This window comes from Macrotis lagotis, chromosome 1 (genome assembly GCF_037893015.1).
Source record: "Macrotis lagotis isolate mMagLag1 chromosome 1, bilby.v1.9.chrom.fasta, whole genome shotgun sequence".
NCBI lineage: Eukaryota > Metazoa > Chordata > Mammalia > Peramelemorphia > Peramelidae > Macrotis > Macrotis lagotis.
This window is the reverse complement of record NC_133658.1, coordinates 434,101,149-434,117,109: the sequence shown is the minus strand read 5'-3', so window position 1 is coordinate 434,117,109 and position 15,961 is coordinate 434,101,149. Positions and strand designations below refer to the sequence as shown.

Sequence of the window (15,961 nt, the reverse complement as noted above, 5' to 3'; positions counted from 1 at the left end):
AAAATCTCCTAGATTTACTGAATTTTGAATCCAGCCTGTAATTGCTTTGGTAACACCAGACCAAATGATTTCTTAGGGTCTTATACTGCTCATGGGGCTGGACAAAGCCTTTCCCACTCTCAATTCTATTACTTTCCCTCTATTGATGATTTCCTAAATACTCTGTATAACTTATTAGTATATAATTGGTTTGCATGTTGTCTCCCCCATTAGACTGTGAGCTCTTTGAGGGGAGGGACTGCCTCTTTTTTGTATTTCTAGAGCTAGCAGAGTGCTTGGTATGGGCAACTAGGTGGTACAGTGGATAGAGCAAAAAACCTGGAGTCAGGAGGATCTCAGACACCATTTGATACTTGCTAGCTGTGTGACCTTGGGCAAGTCACTTAACTCTGATTGCCTCCCATCCTGGGCCAATTCCAGTTGTCCTGATTCATATCTGGCCACTGGACCCAAATGGCTCTAGAGGAGAAAGTGAGGCTGATGATTTAGCACAGCGCTCTATCATTCAAATCCAATTCACCTGCTTGTCATGGCTTCACTTCTATGATATCATGGTCTTCTTTGAGAATGAAGGGCAAACACCATCATAGTGCTTAACCAACTAATGAAATGGATGACAGATTCAAGATCCCCAAACACCTTGTGTATAAGATGATATCTTGGAATTGTTTTAATTTGCTCCTTTCTGTTTCTCTGATCAATGACCACTTGAAAGTTCAATCATACTTCCTTGAGCAATTACTCAGGTGGTTATTAATAATTTTTATTTTTTCTTTAATGTTCTGACTATACCTAGCCATGGTACCATTGAGGATTGTACCTTACTTATAAATGTCGGCCCGTTTCTTCTAGATTTTGAATGTCAGATTTGATCAGAAACTTATATAATGATTAGTTTTCCTCATCTGTTTCCCTTTCTTCTGGGGGAAAAACCTTTTCTATGTGCATAAGATTTTTGTTTTTACTTAATCAAATTTATCTATTTTATGTTCTATAATATCTTCTATTTATTAAACAACAAAAAATGTCTATCTCTTCACAGTGTTTTGTCCTTCATTCTCAAAGAAGTCCATGACATCAGAGAGATAATGCCATGACAAGCACGTGAATTGAATTTGAGTGAGGAGATGCTATGTCTAAGTCATCAGCTTCACTTTCTCCTCCAGAATCACCTGGATCCAGTGGCCAGATATGAATCAGAATGACTGGAGATGGCCCTGGATATGAAGCAATCAGTGTTAAGTGACTTGGCCAGGGTCACACAGCTAGTAAGTGTCAAGTATCTGAGCTCAGATTCAAATTCCTGTCCTCCTGACTCCCTTAAGGCCAGTGCTCTATCCATTGTGTCACTTAGATGCCCACTATCTCCTTACAACAGTAATAGATATAATACTTCATTATCTCACTAATCTTTATTAAATTATTTTATCTGAAGAAAATATAATACTCCTAATTTCATATGTTTCTTAATCTTATTTCAATCTTAAGACCTACTCATTCAATCTCTGTTTGTGTGTTTCTCATTCACAGTTCTTTTACTATATAATACCAACTCATTAACACCATATTGCAAAAGTGACTTCTCTTCCTCACCCTTTTGAGATATGTTGCATTACTCAGGGACTGTTCTTCTTTATGCCCCTGCCACACAATCTCTTTGCTCATCTCCTTTTCTTTTTCCTTTCATGTCCTGAAATCTTTTCCTATAATTAAATGGTTAATCAAAACAACATTATTGTTTTTTCTTTGCCTTTTATGGGGACTACAATTATAATAAACTTGTTGATTTTAGTACTATTTTTGATAATGTAACTCAGACTGTTATTTGGCTCTGCTCTTTACAAAAATTTAAATCCTTGCATATTTTTTTTTTTGCAAGGCAATGGGGGTTAAGTGGCTTGCCCAAGGTCACACAGCTAAGTAACTATTAAGTGTCTGAGGTCACATTTGAACTTAGGTCCTCCTGACTCCAGGGCTGGTGCTCTAACCACTGTGCCACCTAATTGCCCCCATCTATGCATATTCTTAAGTGACCTGTTTTTTGCCTTTGAAAAACATACTTATATTTTCTGGGATTTAGGATGAAATCTTATAATTCTTTTTGTTGTTGTTGTTAGAGACAAAAAAATATTTAGATAGCCTGTGGCTAGTAGAAGCTAAGGAAGAGAGATTAGCAGCAGTTAACAGTAACATCATGAGAGGATAAGCAGTAAGAAAGGTTATAGAGCAGGAGAGTTTATTTGATATTCCCCAAGAGGAGACTGGCTTTCCAACTTTTTAACTCTCAATTTTCAGTTTATAATAATATATTTTCTCTGGCATATCCTGTTTTCATAAAATTTTGGATAATAAAAATGGATGATTTTGGATGCTTACTTCTTGGATGTTTATTGAAACATTCTCTTGTCACTATAAGTATTGAAGTTTAACAATCATGTGTCCTTGTGAGTTTAATATGGGAATAGTTCTGTGTGAATTCTGTTGATTTGAAACCCATCCCTTTTTTGTTACTTCTTAAAAAGATTTTTGCTAGATTCCTTTGTTTCAATGGATTCAATTATTTTCTTTACCAAAGTTTTTTGGAAACTAAATGACTTAAATTTTCTCTCATATTACCTTAAGCTTTCCACTTATGAATTATCCAACAGTCTTTTGGCAAGTCATTTAACCTCCCTGTTGGCTAGTTTATACTTCCAGTATATGTAATATGATGGTGTTGGAATGGATGGCCCTGAAATTTTTTCTAGATCCAGAAGTATGATTATGATTTTCATCTGGACAGTTAATGAATTTTTCCAGATGTATAATTTTCTATGCTTTTTTTACTTTCTCTGATGTGTTCACGATTGTGTCTTCCAATTAAATTACTGTTTTTCATAGTATATTTTTTTGCTAATATTTTCTCCATATATTTCTAAACTGTTGAGCTTAATTATCTTGGCCCTGACTTTTGTTTTAGTTATATTCAAATATCTTCTTTATTTCATCTTGTGACATTTTTGCTAATTTCATGTCTATTACTTTCTTCAGTGTTATCCATTTTTTGTACCATGAGAAAATTTTAATTTTGTTTCTGGTCTTCTGGTGGTATAATTTGAGTATACTTTTTTCTAGCTTTTTTGTCTTTTGTTTTAAAATTTTGTCTTTTATTTTTAATACATATTTTTCATTTTCAGAGTCCTTTATTTATCACTGAATGTTTTTCCCCAAAACAAAAAAATTCATTTAAGAATTTCTGACAATTTTGTTTCTTTGATGGTAGGGACATTTTTATTGTTTTGTTGGGAGGTATACCAAGATGATAGGTTCCCTTATGACATATCACTATTTTTTCAGAAATCCTTGAGAAATGACTTTTTAGTGCCTGTTATTTTGCAACTATCTGTAACTTTCTTCATCTGCCTCTTTCTCAAGTTTATTCTTTTTTTAAAGGTTTTTGCAAGGCAATGGGGGTTAAGTGGCTTGTCCAAGGCCACAACAGCTAGGTAATTATTAAGTGTCTGAGGTGGGATTCGAACCCAGGTACTCCTGACTCCAGGGCAGTTGCTTTATCCACTGTGCCACCTAGCCACCCCTCACTTTTACTCTTATTTATATGAAGAAATACCAGGACAACAGATTAAGATTTAGAGAAGAAAACTTAGTCATCATTCAGTTTGATTCCTCACTTTATAACTGAGAGTGAGTTAACAGCGTTCTCAGAGAAATAAGCATCATTGACCAATTATTTTGGAAAATTCAGAATTCTGCCTTTTTCTAAGTCCTCATTTAAAAGTTAAGTCTTTTGAAGGACACTACTGATAATGAGACTGAATTAACTCTCCTCTTTGGTCTTTGGTAACACCCTATCCAACCTCCTATTCAGGTTTGAATTGGAATAAATTCTTTGACTAGATTGTCTAAGGTTGACAATTTAGAAATAAATGACATAATCAAAGTTCATTAGAATCAGCCTCACCCCTCATGGTAATATTCTTTCTCATTATTTCTTAACCAATCAGAGTTAATTGTCACCCTTTGGAACACTCATCACCTTGAGAGTGTTTGGCATTTGAGAGAGACACTCTTTTCTTTTTTTATTAAAATACTAGCAATATTAATAAAATGACTAATTGCCCAGAAATTTTATCTCTTGAACTTGTTAAATGTGACACATGATCCAGGCACCTGGAGAGAATAGGAAATACCTCAGGAAATATTCTCTTCTCCCATAAATTATCAACTATTTTGTATATATTTATACATACCTGCAAAATACTGTCTCCCTCAGAACTTTCTCACTTTTGTCTCTGAATTCCTAGTGTCTGGCACTTAGGAGGCATCTAATAAATGACTGATGATTGATATTTACATTTACATGTAAGGTTGTTTTTTTTTTACCTTCTTACTTAATTATCAGTGAAAACAACCATTTAGTGTGTTTCACTTGCTCTGATAGCATATCAGCCTTTTTGTCACTGATATTTAAAGAAACAATAGTTAAATTAATGTTTTTGGATTATGTAAAAACTGACTTTTTGGTACCCCTCTCCTTCATTTTCTGCTATTCTGCAGAACACAGAAGGGAGTCATACAAGACTAAGGACTATTTCATTTAAAAATGTTTTTCCTGGGTTTCCATGGCCCAAGAATTCATTATCTTGTGGTCAACCTGCTGTGCCTTTCCACTTAGCTAGGTAGGTCACCAGCCAGAGTGTCTGTTGCCTTGACTACACATTGGAAGCCCTCCCAGCTTGGTACAACTATGACAGCTTTCATAGCTGACATTATCTTCAAGAGCTAAGTCATGTCTGTTAACATTCATTTATTAAGGGCTTACCATGTGCCAAGCTCTGTGCTAAGCACTGGAGATACAAAAAAAGACAAAGCCATAGTTCCTCCTCTCAAGGATATCATGGTTTCACTGAGCAGGATACGTCTTTTGAATAACTGCTAAAATAATCTTCCTAAAGCATAGTTCTGACTATTTTATTCCTGTGTCAGAAAGCCTTGGGAGCTCTTAATTAACCACAGGATCAAACAAACACCTGTTAGATGGACATTTGAAGCTCTTTTTTTCCTAATCTATATTACTGTTACTCACCCACCTCCACCTTTATACATTGTTTATTTCAGACAAAATGAACTATAGCTTTCCTATGAAATGTTAGTAGACATTGACTTGCTGGTTTCATTTTGGTGTCACCCCAAAGTCTCTACCCAACCATGATCAAAATTCAAGCCTTCCTCATCTCTTTCTGTTGAGATAGTCATCTTTCTTTTTTTCTTATGAACCCCAGCTCAGGTACTGCTTCTTCCTAAACCTTTAACTGAAATTTTTCCTCTCTTCAATTTTTCCTAGAGCACTTTGTCCATCTTGTCCTTGCTGCTATAACTATTCTTGAGTCATATTTATCAACTTACAACTTGAACCTACTTCTCTCTTTCCCCGTTCCCATTATGATATAACCCTCTTAAGGGCAGGGATTATGTTTACCAGTATTTAGCACAGTGCCATATATTTTATTTTGCCCAGATGCAATTCCATAGGTGAAATTTCATTGTGAGGAGCCCTTGCACCAATGCCAACCATCAACACATCTATAACATATTCTTGAGAAGTCTTAGGGCATGGAAGATTACATTACTTGCCCATGATCAAAAGGCTAATAGTGTTAGAGAAGGACTTGGGTTCAGGTCTTCCTGACTCCAAGGCCATCTCTCTATCTACCAAACCTTTTCATGTTGTCTGTAGTTTTATTGTAGATTTATTGTATGGAATCGAGTAAAAGCAGAGAAAGGTGACAAATTTGGAAAACAGAACAAAATCTATTTGTGAATAAACAAGTGAAACTTCCTTTAATGACTGAGAAAATGATGTGCCCAAGATCTAATGTTCTGATAAAAATTATAGTAATATGAGTTGTATTTATAATTAGTGGAACAGTAGTTTAAACTGGCAGTGTCTGGGCTTCCAGGAATTCTAGTGTGTATGTGTGTATATGCATGCACACTCAGATATGTGTGAGTGGGTATGACTATACCCACTATATCATAAAAAGAGATATTTGAGATTCTTAATGGACTGACTCCAAGCTCAATATGAATCAACAGAATGACATAGTACCCAAAATGGTGAATGCAATTGGAGGTTTCAGTAAAAGAGTCCAGGATAGACTCATTAAAAATGTCCAGAATGAAGGAGGCAATGGTTTGTCTGACCTCTGCCACAGTAAGCACATAACTGGTATTAACTTCTGTGTGCCACATATTAAGAAAAACACTGAAAAACTAGAGTATGCTGAAAGGATAATGACTGAAATGTTGAAGACTGATGACCATTCTCTATGAGAAAATGTTGATAGACCTGGGAATATTTAGCCTAGAGAAGGGAAAACTCAGCTCAGTTATCAGGTCACTCTATTTAGTTACCTGAAGGAAAAACTTATGCTGTTTTGCCCAGAGGGCAGAACCAAGAGTAGCGGGTGAAAGTTAGGGAAAAGTCCCTAATGAATAAAATTGACCCAAAGCGGGGCAGTTTGCCTTTGAAAGTCTTGAGAAACTCAACACTAGAAATGTTCAGGTGGAGGGTGGCCACTTGTGGACCTGTTGTAGAAGGGATTACTCCAAGTTGAACCTGATGTTCTCTGACATCATTTCTAGGTCTGAACTTGTGTGTACGCATGTGTATGCATACATGCATATTTTAGCAGTGATAGTGAGACTTACTACTGGCCTTGGAGAACTCATTAGAGTACAGATGTCAGTGCTTTTAGCTTTCTCAGAAGACTCATTGCTTGTTTCTCCTTGAACTTGAATGGCTGATCAGTTGAACCTCAGCTTCCTGGGACTTCATGTCAGAGCACCCCATATTCCAGGTTCTGACACCATTCATTCATTGTCTTGCAGGGTGCAGGACTGTGGAAGTCACTTTCCCAAATTGCAACTGAAGAGGTCCTCCAAATGAGGAAGGCAGACTGCATCTGTACAAGTGCTGGAGTCTGTGGAAGCTCCTGTCACTGTCTCCCAAACCATTTCCAGAAGGTCATAGCCATGTGTCTTACCCGGAGCAGAAAGAGGAGGAGCCAGGCTCGGAATTCCTCCAGGGCTTTGGAGCCCATCTTGGGCTGACCACAATAGAGGGTCAGGGCTAGGCCAAACAGGATACAAAGGCAGAGGCACAGGAACAGAGAGCATCCAGATGACCACCTATCTGGAACTGCAGGCACAGTAGGAAAGAAACAGCAACAGAACAGGGTTACTGTTGGTTCATTGGAAGGTATCTCCTCACCATGTTTAGCATCAAGCAGGATGAAAACAGAACCTGGAAACTGGCACCAAAGGTTTTCTCTAGGAATGAGGTATGGTCCTTTCTTTTCTCCTCACCCATATCTTGCATATGCTTATAGAAAGTTTTGGGTTTTCCCAATAGAGCATTACTCAAAAGTTCTTGAGCACATTAGAAGTCTCCAAATATGGACTTGTATTCACTTCTCAGATGTAAGTGTAGTGATTCTTTTTCTGGTATTGGTTAGACTTGATGGTCCCTGAAGCCCTTCCTACATAGAAATTGTGAAGTTGTGGTCTATGACACTGACTCACCATAAAGGAAGTTTGTTGTCTAATTGTTGTTGTTGTCCTTTCATACTGAAGATGAACAAGAGAAGATAGGACACGGACAGAAATAATCATGTATAAAGAAATGTGTAAATGAGAAAGAATGTGGATGGGATTGACTGAGTCAATATATCACATCACCCCTTCTTAAAGTAACCAACAAAATCATGCCCTGACAACTTTGTTAGGTGAGAGCAATCAATCAATAAACCATAGGCATGAACAAGGCATGGGCATCGCTATTAAATCAATAAATCAAAATGTGAGAACTCCTTGATCAATTTAGGTGACCTTGAAAACCATTAGATGAAAGGAAATGAATTGCAACAAGAGGTTTATAAAGGTATTGATTGAAAAGATATAGTCATGTCCTAGAGACTGGTGTCCTAGAGGTTGGTAATAAAATAGGAAAGCAATTCAGAAATGGGGACACAAAATTCTGGCAGTCTCCACAAGGGGGATCCTCTAGTCAAGCTCCAGAGAAGAAATGTTTGGAGGGGAAAAGAACTCCTATATTTGAACTCTTTTTTAAAAAAATTTTTTGCAAGGCAATGGGGTTAAGTGGCTTGCCCAAGGCCATACAGCCAGGTAATTATGAAGTGTCTGAGGCCAGATTTGAACTCAGGTACTCCTGACTCCAGGGCCGGTGCTCTATCCACTGCACCACCTAGCTGCCCCTATTTGAAGTCTTGAACTTTGGAGGGCATGAACAATTAAGTTCTTTGCTTAGGGGCATATAGCTAGCATGCACTGCAAGCAGAACATTTTTTTTTGGGGAGGAGTAAGGCAATCAGGATTAAGTTACAGCAAGTGTCTAATGATGGATTTGAACTCAGGTCCCCTGATTCCAGGACTGGTGCTCTATTCATTGAGCCACCTAGCTGCCCTTGATTCCAAGATTATCTCTCTATCCACTATACCCTGGTTGTCTTTCCCTTTGTATCCTGGAAATATCCCTGGAAGAGCAACCACTAGCTCCTGGTTCTGGGGGATTAGAAGCAGCTTTGCTGATTTGATAGTTTGAGTTGGGATTGGGAAAATGACTCCTGAATGTATGTTTCAAAAAGCAAAGGAGAGGGGCAGCCAGGTGGCACAGTGGATAGAGCACCGACCCTGGAGTCAGGAAGACCTGAGTTCAAATTTGACCTCAGACAATAATTGCCTAGCTGTGTGACCTTGGTCAAGTCATTTAAACCTATTGCCTTAAATAAATAAAAATTTTAAAAAAGCAAAGGAGAGCCACTCAAGAGATATCTATGATCTTGGCATAAACTCTATGCATTTGGGGTGGAATTGATGAGAGTGCTAGGAAAGCTTTTAGAGAAAGGCATTGGAGTTGTCTCTTGAAGTAAATGTAGATGGGAGGGAGTCTATGGAGTTCTGAAACTCAAGTCATAGTTAAACATACCTGGGAGAGGGAAACCACATGGCCAACAGAGTTTAAAGGAGAAGGGGAGTCCCTGGTCAATGCCAGTCTCTTGGAGAGAGAAGATCAAACATGTAGCCCCTACAGCTTGAAGAGTGGCAAGAAACATTACAATTCATTACAGAAGAGAGTAAGAGACTTTGGTTCTGTAAGTTTTTTGAACATTATAAGTCTCTAGAAACCCCAAATCCATTTCTCTTCTGAGCAAGTCCAAGGAGAATTGCATTTACTATGATGGATTACTGTGAGTTACTCTGTTTCTGCAATTTCTGTAAATTTTTGTAAATTTAAAAAATTTTAAAAGTTTCATAATTTCTGTAAGACTATTTTCCCTCCCTTTTAACTCATTGTTATGTTGAGTGTTTGCTTACATAGTATTGGGTGTCCTTTAATTCACAACTACGGAGACCTAGACTCAGAGCTGTATTTCGAAACTTTCCCCAGAGGATTGCTAGGTGGCTTAGTGGATAGGACACTGGGTCTAAAGTTAGGAAGCTAGTTAAAATCTGGTCTCAGACACTTTCTAGTTGAGTGACTAGTTAATTTAATCTCTATTTATTACCTTTATCTATTGGAGAAGGAAATGGCAAACACTCTAGTATCTTTGTCAAGAAAACCCCATTCATTGATAACACTGGCACATTAAATTCAGTGGGGTCAAGGGGAGTTGGACATGGTGAACAACATAACCACTAGGGAACTCTGGGTGTGGACAACACAAGCCGAGGGGTGGGATCTTTTTGGAACTTCCTCCAAGCTTGAACTTGGACTTGTAGTCATAACATCTGGTAAAGGGTCTAGCAATTTGTAATTGCTGAATAGAAGTTTGTAGAATTGTGTGAAAATGTGAATTTTAGTTTGCTGTCAGGAAAACTTCTTCAAAATGAGACCCATCTGGAAGTAAATTGGAATTGTATTTCATATGGAGCCTGGACACTCACTTATTAGGGATGCAGAGGCATTGCCTGCATAGGTTTAGATTGGACTAAGAAGACCAAGGCAACTAGGTGGTGCAGAGAAGTTTGAGCCTGAGCTCAGCTAGCTGTATGATTTTGGGCAAGTCATTGAACTTCTCAATTTGCCTCAATTTCCTCAACTGTAAAATGAGGATGACAATAGTATCTACCCCACAGGACTGTTGCAAGGATCAAATGAGATGATATTTGTAAAGGGCTTACCACAGTTACTGACACATAGTAGATGTTATAGAAATGCTTATTCCCTCCCCTTCCACCTCTTTTTGAGTTCTCTGATATACTAAGGGGCTGATTTTATGATATTTCTCCTGAGCAACAAATTGTTTTGTCCCAAGGATTATAGTGGGTAAGGCATGTCTTCTCATTCCCAGGAAATATGTAGGCAAAGTCTGAATTTTTATGAATAGAAACAGAAACCTTTCAAATACTGTCTCTGCTGCTTCTTGGGTGACCTTGACTTTTACACTGTACTAGACCTCATCTAGAAAGCAAGAGGATTGGAAGAGATAGTGTCTGAGGTTTCTTATAGCTAGAAACCCTAAATTCTTCTTCTCTTTCTCTCCTATCTTCTACAGGCCTTGGTACAGATCTTAGATACAACTCTTCAGAGTTGGTTCCAGGACAAAAACAGTCAGGCAAGGAATATTACTAGTTGGGTACTGAGTACTTACCTATCGTGGTGTCCATGTAGGAGTTGTCTAGGAATTCAAACAGAAAACAGCAGTGTTAGCACATGTCCTACAACTGACCAAAAGTGGGTTGGGGCAGTAGTCTATTGGAGCCAAAATAAACACTTGATATGGAGAGAAATTGGATTGGAATTTCAGCTTTGTGACTTTCTATATGACCTTGAGGAAAGTTGCCTCTCTGATCACTCCTTTCTTTACATGGAAGATGAGGGGGTTCATTTAGATTATTTCTTAGATCTCTTTATTCTTTTGATTCCAATAATAACAACTATTCTAGTTTTTTGTATTTATAAAAAAAACTCACACTTTTCTCATAAGGACCCTGTGAGGTAGGTTTACAAATGATAATTCTCTTTTATAGGTGAGAAAATTAAGGGCTATAGTTTTGATGTGACTACCACAAGGTTATATAGCTCACAAGAGTCAGACTTGGTTGGGACTCTAGCTGGGTACCCAGCTGACTCTAAAACCAGAGGTTACTCTATCATGCTAGAGAGAATTATAATAGCAACATTAATAATGCAATATAATAAGCCATCTATTAAGCACTTGTTCTATACATAAGATTGTGTTCAAGGATGAGAAAATACAGAGGTTAGGTCAGACACAGTAGCCTTCCTTCATAGTCTAGCAAGGAGATATGACACTATCAAAAATAATGATAAGAACTCACATTTATATAGCACTTGAAAGGAGGTGGGTAATGCAGCAATATTATCCCTATTTAAAATGTAAAGCAACGCATGTGTAAATCTTTCTTTCCTGATTTTAATCAGTCATAGATAATAGGGCAGCCTTTGGGTAATTTGGGGTTGGCAACTTAGGCATTGAGTTATGATTCAGGGATAAAGACCTTAGGTACTTTGAGATGATGGAGCAGCCTATTTAATTGGTCCCTGCATGAGAAAAGCCAATGATTATTGGCACAGTTGCTATACTATTAGGGCTGGAACCTATGTTTAAATCGACTTTAGCCACTGTGTGACTGAGCAGGTCATTTAACATTGTTTGCTTCAGTGTAAAATGGGGATAACAATAACATCTACTTCTCAAGTTTGTGTAGGGATCAGAGATAATATTTATAAATATTTATCATGGTGCCTCATACACACACACACACACACATATATATATATATATATATATATATATATATATATATATATATATACAAAGCACAATAAATCAGTGGACATTTCAAAAATTATTAACTTTGTCCCTGGTGTTTTCGTCCATTGATGTTCCCTTATAGTAAATAATTCCCTTTCACTAAACTTCCTATGAGGTGAAGGAGGCATAGAACCCCTTGCCCTTCCCCAGGCTGTAGGCTTCCATGTGTCAGTCAGAGCAAAGGGATCCAGCTAGGTAAGTTTGAGCTCCTGATTGCTTTTTCTGCTTTGTATTTCCTTTCATGAGTATGGGAGGTCGAAAACCAATCTTGGGATAATTGTATTCAAGTTTGGTGATGTTGTCAGAGAAATATGGAGGTCCTTAATTCATCAGGTAGAGATGAACAGTAGCCCAGGAAGTTTCTGTATGGGAGATGAGAGAAGAGGAGAGGAGCCCAAGCTCTACCTGGCCAGAAAACATGGACAATGCAGAGACAAAATGAAATATAATAATGCCTATTGTTGCAATGCTTGCAAATAGCTTCATGTTCTCAAAAGGTTTAAGTATTAATGTGCTTGTTATAAGGATAGTGGTTATAAGTCACTGAATTCTAGGTCAAGACATTTAAGTCTGTCAATGTGTGCTTGTGAGTGTTTTGTGTTTAACATTCCTTTTATGTTTAAGAAATAAATACTCGTCCCATATCTGATTCACATGGTACAATGTAAGTACCTTTCTATTCTCTTTTTGGGGAAACTCAAGACATGAGCCAAAATTTAAGCTTTAAGTAATTTTTTTCATGAGGTAGGGATGCTACTAGGGAAAGATTGTGGGAAAAAAGGGAAGCCAAACCTTCTTATTTAGAGTGAACTGAGCCTGAACTGAGTTTAAACAATGAATGAATCCAGGGAGAGGAACCTCCAGCTCTCTGGGCTCAGTGGCAGTTATTAACATGAGATGAAGATGAAGCTAAGTAGACTGAGAGATTAAATGACTTGGCCATGATTACACATCAAACCCAAGTACACCACTCTTTCCACTGTAATAATAATTACATTTAATTTGATGCTTGTTATATGAGAAGCATTGTGCTAAGGTTTTACAATTAATATGTCATTTGATCTCATTATAACTTTAGGAAGTAGCTGCTATTATCCCTAATTTACAGATGAGGAAACTGAGAAAAACTGGGATTAAGTGATTATCTAGGATCAAATAGTTAGCAAGTGGTGGAGGCTAGACTTGAACTCAGGTGCCCTGACACCTGGCCCAGAACTCTACTGCACTATCTAGCTTCCTCTAGGTAATATTACATGATAAGTACGCTTAAGTTGAAAAAATCTCTTTGTATATACAGCACTTCATAATTTACAAAAAGCTTTACTATCCATTCTCTCATTTGTCCTCATAAAAGGATCCTGGAAGAGTTCTTCACTTTACAGATGGAGAAACGAAATACAGAGTTCAAGTCTAGTAAATGGGAAAGGTAGTTCTAGAAACTAGGCCTCTTGACCCTTGGTTCTTTCAACTTTCTACTCCATCACAATGATTCTCACAGGTTATTTGTCTATGAAAGTAAAAAAGCCTATGAGTACAAGGTTCCTGATTACTCAAGTAAACCCTAATCATTGGCAGACTAGGCAAAGTTTCTCTGATCTGTTTTAATATCTTAGATTATTCATGAGTACCTAATTCCTTGCCCTCTTTAGGCTTCTTTTCATCTGCACCATACCATGGAGGCTTATTTTGAGCTCTTAACAGCCATTCATACTTCTGTGTAGGTGAAATTATTAGTGACTTTCAGATAACTGGCAGTAACATCCATTAGATATAAGATTTTGACTAAGTTGGAATAGGAGGAAGAGATCATTTTGGTTCTTGGAGAATTATCAGGAAGAGAGAGACCTTAGTGAAGTCTAATATTGGGGTATTGGGGAGATGAGACTGTGAGCAACCAGGGGATATCAAAAGGACATAAGGATCAAGGGTGGAATCAAGTCAGAAGCAGAAAGGATCCTGGGTTATGAAGATATAAAGGTTCCTTTACTTTAGATAAGGGACTCCCTTTATTATAGATGAAGAAAATGATACCCACAGAGAAGTTAAATGATTTGACCATTGTCACACAAGGAGAAAATGATAGAACCAGTATAGAGAAGAGCATAAGGGACAATGCATACCTCACCGAGGGCTCAGATGTAATGCATGCCGATAATGGGAAATTCCTATCCATCTATGACTCTCCCATAGTGAAGTGAAGCATAGAATTCTTCATGCCCAACATATGTTTGATCAGTAATCAATTCAAAGCATTTTGAAAAATTAAAGAGATAGGAGCCAGGGAGATCAGGTAAGAGGTTATTATAAAAATCTGGATAAAAGCTGATGGGGGCCTGAACTAAGGTTGTAGAAATGAGAACAAAAAGAACAGGAATGAATGACTTGGACACTGATTGATGTGACAGGTTGGGGGATAAAAGGACTCAGAGAGTAAAATATTAGAAAAGAATAGGGGAGTTGGGGCTGGGGCATGTGATGGGTTTGGTTGGAAAATAAGCTCAATATCCCAGACTGTCCAGTTAATTGAAAGAGCTGATGCCTTATTAGGACTGGAGAATGGCAAATCTTTCTATTTTTTAGATATAAATTTTATTTTTATTTCCACTGATGGGCACCTAAATACATAAACAAATAACTAAGAAGATGCAAACAAGAAAAAATGAGAATGAAAGTTGAAATACACAAGAGATTTAACCTCACTGGTTCTATTAAAAATGTGTATGCTGTCTTTAATTCAAATTTATTTCCTTCCTGTTTTCTCAACCTTTTTTTGAACTTGTTTTTCCTTCTGTGTAAAAGTTGAATTTGTTGTTCTCCTTGTTGACTTTAATTACATAGTTGTCAATGTGTGAATTATTCTTCTGGTTCTACTTTTTTGGGGTTTATCTAAACTCCATAAAAAAGCTTTGGATATTTCTTTAAATTGCTCATTCCTTATGATACACTACTTTTTAATTTGTATTCATATACCATGTTGTTAAGAAATCCGTTGTTAAGAAATTCCACAATGGATGGATACCTAGTTTATTTCTAGAACTTTTTGCTATTTTAAATAGTGCAGCTAGCAATATTTATATACTGATAACTCTTCTCCCTACCATCAATAATCACCTTGGGGAATAGTTCCAGAAATGAAATCAATGGGTCAAAAGGGATAACATTTGTGTATCATTGTTTTACTGTATAATTTCATATTCTTTCCATAAATGTACTACAAACTTGCAATTCCAGCAGCTGTGAGAGTATGTCTGCTTTTACCTTAGCAAAGCTAGCCATAAATTTTGGTATCTTTATTATCTTTGTCATTCTGATAAATTTCAGTAGGAGTTCAGAGTTGCTAACATTTGCATTTCATTGAAAATTAGAGATTCTGGACATTTTTTCATGTTGTAAATTTTTGTTTCACCCTTTGAGGAAGTTTCTTTTGGGTACAATGATCATTTATCTATTGGAGAATGAGTTATTCTAAAACATTTTTATGAATTCCTTCCAATTTTTGAATGTTGAATTTTTATCAGAAAAGATTGATGCAAAATTATTTCCCTCCATTTGTATTTCTTCCTGATTCTTGATACACTACTTTTCATTGTGCAAAGGAATTTTATTTCTATACAATAAAATTAATTTATTTTAGCTCTTACAATTTCTTTCTACTCATAATTTAAGAATTTATTTTTATGGTTGTGAAAATATATAACATTCCCTTATTCTATAGCTTTTTTTAAAAGAAAGCTGATGCATGTTCATCTCATGAATCATCCATTTGGAATTTATTGTGATTTATGGTATAAGATGTTGCTGTGCTCCCATTGTTTTTGTACCTTTTCTCCAACATATTTAATTGAGTAATTTACAGCTAGCATTTGTAAAGTCACTTTAAGCTTTGCAAAGCAATTCACATATATTAACTCCACTGATTATCACAGTAACTTGGTGAAGTAGGTGTTATTATTTTTTCCATTTTATAGATCAGGAAACTGAGACTGAGAAAGGTTAAGTGACTTTACTAGGGGCTAGGGTCTCACAACTGGAAAATGTCTGGAGCACAATTTAAACTTAGGTCTTCCTGGGTCCAAATCCAATGCACTATCAACTGTCACCTG

General features: G+C 36.9%; 1 protein-coding gene across 5 annotated transcripts in view; it reads right to left on the bottom strand.

The window, feature by feature from the left end:
* Positions 1 to 4,109: 4,109 nt before the first annotated feature.
* Positions 4,110 to 15,961, bottom strand: part of C1H14orf180 (chromosome 1 C14orf180 homolog) — a 49,022-nt gene continuing 37,170 nt past the window's right edge. For 4 of the 5 annotated variants that reach the window (XM_074213224.1, XM_074213221.1, XM_074213225.1 and 1 more), the window contains exons 5-6: positions 10,671 to 10,697; positions 4,110 to 7,198 (exon numbers count right to left, since the gene is read on the bottom strand). In XM_074213224.1, coding sequence (XP_074069325.1) covers positions 6,996 to 7,198; positions 10,671 to 10,697 — 230 coding nt within the window. In that variant the 3' untranslated portion in view covers positions 4,110 to 6,995. Of the gene's footprint in view, positions 7,199 to 8,730; positions 9,110 to 10,670; positions 10,698 to 15,961 lie in introns of those variants that run through there. The other variant, XM_074213226.1, reaches the window with a different exon arrangement.